General features: G+C 36.7%; 2 protein-coding genes across 3 annotated transcripts; one reads left to right on the top strand and one right to left on the bottom strand.

Annotated features, from left to right (window-relative positions):
• Positions 1-530: 530 nt before the first annotated feature.
• Positions 531-3,916, bottom strand: LOC122013415 (diphthamide biosynthesis protein 3). 2 transcript variants are annotated; one of them, XM_042569691.1, is made up of 3 exons: positions 3,788-3,916; positions 3,346-3,699; positions 531-774 (listed from the first exon to the last, which is right to left on the bottom strand). In XM_042569691.1, exon 2 carries the CDS (start codon positions 3,608-3,610, stop codon positions 3,362-3,364), a length of 249 nt encoding a protein of 82 aa, XP_042425625.1. In that variant the 5' UTR covers positions 3,611-3,699; positions 3,788-3,916; the 3' UTR covers positions 531-774; positions 3,346-3,361. The 2 variants fall into 2 exon arrangements, with proteins under 2 accessions (XP_042425625.1, XP_042425626.1); XM_042569692.1 differs by having other exon boundaries at positions 531-758.
• Positions 3,917-4,598: 682 nt separating this feature from the next.
• On the top strand, positions 4,599-7,303 carry LOC122016372 (putative vesicle-associated membrane protein 726). Its single transcript, XM_042573642.1, has 5 exons — positions 4,599-4,959; positions 6,384-6,522; positions 6,598-6,718; positions 6,798-6,860; positions 7,045-7,303. Exons 1-5 carry the CDS (start codon positions 4,770-4,772, stop codon positions 7,189-7,191), a joined length of 660 nt encoding a protein of 219 aa, XP_042429576.1. The 5' UTR covers positions 4,599-4,769; the 3' UTR covers positions 7,192-7,303.
• The last annotated feature ends 600 nt before the right edge of the window (positions 7,304-7,903 follow it).

The raw sequence follows: 7,903 nt of genomic DNA, 5'->3' as shown, positions 1-7,903 counted from the left end.
TTAAAAATAAAAATAAACTAGTCATAACATTGTAGAGCATATTTATAAAAAAATTATAATCCACCCACATAATGGGGTGGAGTTTATAATAAAAAATTTCCCATAGTATAAACCCCATTGCCATGCCCTTAGGTTGTGTTTCCTTCAAAAGTTTTTCTTTACCTGCCACGTGGCTACACCACAGCAGCAGAAGGCGGCTGCGAAACGGTTGTAAGCGTCGGTAGTAGGATACTCCAATAATGGTACGCCATTGGACGTGCCAATGGGCTCTGTCATTTAATCCTAAATAATAATACGATGATATATTTTTAATTGCTCGATAAAAGTTATTGTTTTCTTAATTTTACTTTGTTCATCTCTGCCCACAGTTTCTCCACATAAGTCAACCTTAGCTCTAATGAAATTTTAAAAAATTATATAAAGCATATATCATGCTTTTTCAATGGAATATTTGTGAAAAAAATAGCCATTTTAGGCCTTTATGCCCAACCTCAAAAAGGAAACATGATCAATCTAAAGGACAAAGAAAAAAGAAAAAGAAAAAAAAACCATGTATCAAAACACGTCTTCCTCCTACACGATGTCTTCAGCTCTCACATATCCATGTATCAAAACATACCAAAAGCTACAAGATTATCTAAACCATTTCCACATATCCATATATCAAAACATACCAAAGGTTACACGCCATGTTATCCGTGTTACAGCGACTACTTGATATATCGAATGATGTTAAACTTCTGGTTGCCAGAGCTCAGCTACGCAAAAATATGACTGTATTTGAGAAAAAAAATCATAAAAAAGCCAAGTAAACACAAATGAAAGATATACAACAGATAAATGATGCGCCTTGAAGATACAACAATTTCAACTAATTGTAAACAAACCAACAAGAAATCAATCTCAGTGGAATCCACTGATTGGTAGCATTCCTTCGTTTACCAATCCTCGTTTGCCATAGTGAACGATGATCAATGTCTTAAATAATTCAAAATTGAGATAAAACATTAAGATGACAATTAGAATAGTGTATGCTGCTATTTTGAATAGTTAAAGCATCAATTCCTTTGTTATTGTCTATTGCACATCCAAGGCTTCAACTTTTCCAATCTCCTGGAACAATCAATACTTTTAGAGTCTGTTGATTGTGTACCATCTTAGCAGGTAAGAAGTGTGATCCCTTACTCGAAGTTCTCGAGTATCACATAGTGATAAAAAAACCTTAACCTTAACCTTAGTGTTGTCTAAATAGAAAAAAAAAAAAAAATTTGATATTGCCAGATGAATCTGTAGCTAATTGGTGGATCAATACTTCCAAACCTACAACAATTCCACACGGAGTGTCAATGAGCATTAACGAAATGCCTTCCCATTAGAAATCATATAGGGAATATAGGACAATAATGGTGCGTTTGGTTTGCAGAAATGGTAATTCTATAGCTTACAAATTTTCATGGAATAACACAATTCTCATATTTGATTATACAAATATACTTTAGAATACAAACTACAACAGGACAACAAGGTTTAGACCTAGTACCAATTAAAGGACAATGGAGAGAACTAATGAGATGAGAGTGGTATAATATATACTATAAGGATCAACCATTTATGCTTCCAAGTATACTTTTTGAAGAATCCCAGTTTTATCATTGCTAATAAACTATTTTCAAGATTTTTTTTAAAATAGTAAACTCATATCCAGTGGGATCTTATAAAAGGTGCTATACTTCTAGAATATTGAAAAATAAATGTTATAACCCACCACCATTACTCACCATCAGTCACCTAAACCGTCACCGGTATCCTGATGCCCAACGGTGTCGTATGCTGGATTTATGGCATGGTTGATCTGCAGAAGGTATGAAGGTAGGGATGCTAGGTGGCTAGAAGTTGGACAACGAGTGGCAACAATGATATCACCCCCAATCTGAGAAACGACCGTTGATCTTAATCTGGGTGGATTGCTGCTCAAATCTAAATTGAGCTCAGGATGGAAGAGAGAGGAGAGGATTCAAAAATATTTATCATGTCAGAGAGAAGGAAAAACTAATTTTCCCTATAAAATTTTCTAAGAAAAATATTTTACAGAGATAATATTTTGTGCACAACAAATGGGCCTGAATACTAATTAGACCCATAGATTCTTAGGATTCATAATTAGGGCCCTCATAATGGAGGTTAACAAGAAGATTGCACCCTCAAGATCAATAGCTTTCACTCTCCCTAGAATCACACCCAAGGATTCAATCATCACCTCACCCATATATGTAATATGGAAAATAATTATACTATGCTCTTGGCTAGCATTTATTTACTTATTTAGTTTGAGAAAATTAACATGATTTTCTCTATTATTTTATGCACAACGAAGCTATAGTAGTAATACTTTCTTCCCTACGTTTTTTTTTAATTTCAAAAAACCCTGAAGCACTACAATTCATTCGAAAGAAAAACAAGAGAAGATAGCACTTACACATTTGATTTCACTTGCGTAACAACCCTAATTCTCTAGGAGAATTTCCAAATTTGATGTTTTCAAATTAAATAAACATAAATATGATCAACCAAAACAATATTAACATATAAAAATATACACTCTGTTTGGAATCCTATGGAATTGAATTCCTATGGTAATTGGAATTCAATTCCATAGTTTGGAATGAATTTTTGAGATGGATTTGATATGGAATTCAATTCCAATTCCATTCGAAACGTGAATAGTAAATCAGACCTCGAATGGTCAGATTTGGATAGGGATTTACCATGAACAACTAAACTTACTTAATTGTCCTTTTAACTTAAAACCCTTTTTTCCATTTGCCGACTCTCTTGTTTTGTCTTGCCTTTCTCCCGTGTGTCGTTTCTCCTTGTGTCGAAAACTTCTCCTTGCACCGTTTCTCCCGTGCGCCACTTTCTTCATACTGCTGTCTTAACTGTGCGATCCCTTCTTCCTATTCTCTAATACTTAACTTGATTATTAAATGATTAGTTATGAGGATAAAATGGTAAATGTATAAAAATAGAATTCAATTCAAATAGATTCCAAATTAAGGAATTCAATTCAATTCTATTATTCACTAATCCATTCCAAACATAGGAATTGAATTCAATTTCTGCCAGAATTTAATTCCTAATGGAATTCAATTCAATTCCTTCACTTAAGTTGTTTCCAAACAGGGTGATAGTGTTTATGTCTAATTTCCACAATATTTTCGCTTCATTTATCAAAAAAAGAAAAAGAAAATTTGAGACCTTTACATGCATTCAACGTTGCCAAAGTGATCAAACAAGGAATTTGTTTACTAACTGCGGCTATCCAAGGAAGTAGAGATGTAAGCCAACCTGATTCCGAAGAAGCTCAAGCCACTGCGACAGGCGACGGCTGGGCGGGGGTCTTCTTCGACTTGTCAGGGCGATCAGTAAAATCCTCAGGATTGTAGACGACCGTGATGAAGAGGGAGCAACTGGGGCAGCGAGCGATCTCCTCCCCGAGGCGAAGATCTTCCTTAGTGATCTGAAATAAGTCACCGCAAGGGCAGGGGTAGGTGAAAGCTTGCAACTCCTCGTTCCATTCCATATCCTCGATCTCCACCTCGTCGTACGACATCTCAAATGGCTATCTAATCTCACGTTTCTTATCTTGACCGCTCTCTCCGAGCACCGAGAGAAGGCTAGGTTGAAGAACTAAAACGAGAACTGCGAATTCGCAAATCAAAGGATCAAAACCTATCTCAAAAGCATGAAACGGGAAGAATACGAGGCAAGCAGACAATTTGGATCTTACCTCGAAGAATCACCGATCGATATCAAGCAAATTTTCACCGTCGCCGATGGAGCAGTTAGGGTTGGCCTTGCGCAGGTTGACGTAACGCTAAAAGGCGCTTAAAGTTGGTGTCTAGGGAAAAACTGGACCGGACGATCGAAGGAATTGACCGGGTTTCATCGGTTCGATTGCGAAATCTTTTAGGGGTCCAGTGCAATCAAAAGGTGCCGTTGATTAATCGGCAGCCTTGTTAAGTAGCATCTGCCCATTGATCGGACGGTTTGGAAGGAACCCGAACCTCATGGAAAAATTCCATAGAAGCCTTTTTTTTAATGTTATTTTTATAATTCTAAAACATTATAAAATTATGAAAAATTAATAGTGTTATTTTAAATATGTATGTGTGGATTTATTAAAATTAAATGATGAATGATTTATTCAATTAAATGAAAAAAAAATCTAAATTGTTCGTGAAAAATAGTTATGAACAATATTCACAATTAAATAAAATGCATTAGAAAATTCTTATCAAATCTTTAAATTGGCAAAGAAACTCTCAAAATAAATAAAAAGTCTATAATATCAAACTCACTAATTTAATAAATAATTTAAAAAATAAAAAAGAAACTTAACTCACTTAATTTGAATAATAATTTCAGCGTCTTATTAAATAAGCTTAAAACAACATTACATTTAACTTGGTTCACCTCGTTTAGAGCCTATAGGAGACCAATAGTTTTGAAATTATGAAAAGATTAAAAGTATAGGGGGCGAAATGAAATGTTTCCTAAATTCAATTTAAATGTCATCGAACCAAAATTAGAGCGACGCCCACGATGGCAGGTGGCGAGACGAGGAGCAGAACAAAACCGCATCAATCGCCTCTCCTCTCTCGTCTCCGCAGACTCCAATCCTCCTCCGCCATTGCTCATCCTTCCGTCCTCCCTCCCACCTTCCGCGCTCACCTACTAGGGTTAGGGTTTCCTCTTCCCGGGTCGGGAAGATGGGGCAGCAAACGCTCATCTACAGCTTCGTCGCCCGGGGCACCGTCATCTTGGTCGAGTACACCGCCTTCACAGGGAACTTCACCTCCGTCGCCTCCCAATGCCTCCAGAAGCTCCCTTCCTCCAACAACAGGTTCACCTACAACTGCGACGGCCACACCTTCAATTACCTCGTCGAGAATGGATTCAGTGAGTCTGCTCCCGATCCCCTTTTCACTCTTCTGTGATCTTGATTATCTTGTTACCCGACCCCCAAAAGCAATCTTGACACTCAAGGATCGTGAGCTTCTTTTTAATCTATCCTATTTTATAGATTTGCGCAATTTGAGAAATTGATTTTGGAATATGGTTGGCCTTCATAGCTGAGCTATATCACTCACTTGTTGATCCATACAGATATGAAATTGTCTTTTAATTGTACAAATATTTCACAATATATGATTTTGTGAAATATGGTTAACCTTCATAGCTGAGCTATCTCACTCGCGAAATATGGTTGACCTTCATATCCTTGACAATTTCACAAGGATCGTGAGCTTCTTTTTAATTTCTCCTATTTTATGGATTTGTGAAATTGATTTTGGAATATGGTTGACCTTCATAGCTCAGCTATCTCACTCACTTGTTGATCCATGCCGATATAAAATTGTCTTTTAATTGTACAAATATTTCACAATACAATCAGAGATTGGGAATGTGGCTATTATTTGATTTTTACTGCCTTGATTTGTATTTCTTAATTAGCGACGATAGATCTGCAACTTGTCAGCATTGCAAAGTTTCTGTTTCGACATAATTAACTCAGTTAAGCTAACAAACCGAACAGCTAGCTACTATCAACAAATACAAAACCAGGGCAATGCCAATTGTTATTGCAATTTTCAATCGACTAAGCATATTGGTAATGTGATATAGGATAGTTTTTACTAGGATAATTGTATAAACATTGATTTTTTGTTTTTCATATTTAAATGAAGTGTATTGTTGCTTCTTGTTGGGACTGAAGCTTATACTGACTTTGGGTAAGAGTTTGAGGTTGGAATATCTTATGCTTAATTGTTGTGATTTACTTCGAGTTAGATTGGGCAGAAAATCCATTAATCCTGCTATCGTTGGAAACATAAACTCCCCTAAACTCATCCACTGGAAACATAAAACCAAGCTAAAACAACTCGTTTGAAAACCTAGCAACTCAAATGGGCTGAAGTGAATTAAACTCAGCTTAGGTGAATTCCACTCGACCTCATCACCGCTTGACAGAACCTTCTTAACTTGAGCTCCCCTTGCCTTGTTCCCAACTGAGGTTTGAGCCAAACTACTTTAGCTGACATACTTTTATAAATTGTTATAAGTTGACCATAACAGTTTGATATCTATTCGAATAAAAAAACTGGAAGCAAATCATGAAATCTATTGTTCAACTTCACACTCTGAGGACCAAATCTTTACTGGTAATATAGTCATAGAGTAATAAGATTGATGTAGCTGACTACAAATGGTTGGAGCATAACTTGATGACGATATCGATGAAGATGACCTCATATACCATCTTTTTCCTTGGCCAACTAATTAAGGATAAACTGGTTTTAAGTCTGCCATGACAATGGTTGCAGCATACTGTGTAGTTGCTGTTGAGTCAGCTGGCAAACAAACTCCCATGGCCTTGCTGGAGAGGGTTAAGGAGGACTTCAGTAAAAAATATGGAGCAAAAGCAGCAACCGCCACAGCCAATGGCCTAAACCGAGAATTCAAGTACGGTTTGCTTTCCCTAAACTAGTTATTGTCATTTGTAACTGCAGTTAATTTTGAATTTTTGTTTTTGTTCAGGTCAAAGCTTAAAGAGCACATGCAATTCTGTATTGATCACCCCGAAGAGATAAACAAGATAGCCAAAGTGAAAGCTCAAGTTTCTGAAGTAAAAGGAGTCATGATGGAGAACATTGAGAAGGTGATTTTGTTTCCCCTGTTTGATTGCTAATATATGCTGCTGGCATCTGATTATTCTTTCCCATTTTTGATGGTTTTAGGTTCTTGAGCGGGGTGAGAAAATTGAACTTCTCGTCGACAAAACTGAAGATCTTCGCTCCCAGGTATGAGTTGAACATTTATTTGTCATATATGTGGAGGTAATTGCCATCAAAGGTAGCAAGTTATGCTGCTTTTAATTTGCAAAAGAAGTCATGGCCTCTTTCATATCTGAACCTATTCGTCTCATTACACAATCATTCCATGATCGTAGCTCTCTAGTTGATATGCTATGTTGTGATATTTCAGGCACAAGATTTCAGGCAACAAGGCACAAAGCTGAAAAGGAAAATGTGGGTAGACAATATGAAGATAAAGTTGGCTGTTTTCGGCATCATCGGTCTCCTTATTCTGCTCATAATCTTATCAATTTGCCCTGGCTTCAGATGCTTCTGATGTGATCGATTGCTACACCAACTATTTGTTTTGGATGTATTGACTTCATTCCATTCATTTATTCTTTGATATTGATTCTACTGCCTTTACATGTTGCGAAGTGTATAGATTCGACTCTTTTATATACATAATTTTTTGTTGGGAGCATTTATTTGTTTGTTATAAGAGGTGAACTTGGATAACATCAAAAAATGAGCATCCGAAAAATGCTTGTTTTAGACAGAAATAGGCACACAAATTAAGTGACTAAACAAGCAACCATTTGAGTAGTTCCTATTGAAAATAGTATCACAGGAGCAAACAAGCACCAGGCCATGAAACAAGTGATAAAAGCATGATAAATAACGTGACACTGATGAACTGTAATCAAGAAACATAATCTTTATGTCAGTTCAACCATACAACTTAATGAACAGTTATTTACAATTAATTTAGAAGGCTTGGCGCAACGATAAAGTCGTTGTATGATGTAGAGATCACATATTTGAATTTTAGAAATAGTCTTTTGTGTTGGATCCGGTGGATATTTTGATGTGATCAACCAAGTTAGGTTAGGTCCTGCTAGTTATTTCATCCATGTGTCTAAGTGTGCAGGAACTTAGGAGCGCAGGAAGTCGAGCAGAAGACGTAGCTAGCGAGAAGGATGGCACGGGAAGGGAGCCGACGGGCTTGGTGTGTCCGAAGGACGAGAGAGCTGCGGAAGAGTACTCCG

This window comes from Zingiber officinale, chromosome 8B (genome assembly GCF_018446385.1).
Source record: "Zingiber officinale cultivar Zhangliang chromosome 8B, Zo_v1.1, whole genome shotgun sequence".
Lineage (NCBI taxonomy): Eukaryota > Viridiplantae > Streptophyta > Magnoliopsida > Zingiberales > Zingiberaceae > Zingiber > Zingiber officinale.
The sequence above is the reverse complement of the archived record's forward strand: the minus strand, read 5'-3'. Positions and strand labels throughout refer to the sequence as shown.

Bases quoted from the DNA above. Each gene is read 5' to 3' on its own strand.
- LOC122016372 (XM_042573642.1), top strand. From the start codon at position 4,770: ATGGGGCAGCAAACGCTCATCTACAGCTTCGTCGCCCGGGGCACCGTC. The intron at 6,719-6,797 runs GTGATTTTGTTT...TGATGGTTTTAG, and splicing joins TGATGGAGAACATTGAGAAG to GTTCTTGAGCGGGGTGAGAA. The intron at 6,861-7,044 runs GTATGAGTTGAA...GTGATATTTCAG, and splicing joins CTGAAGATCTTCGCTCCCAG to GCACAAGATTTCAGGCAACA.
- LOC122013415 (XM_042569691.1), bottom strand. From the start codon at position 3,610: ATGTCGTACGACGAGGTGGAGATCGAGGATATGGAATGGAACGAGGAG.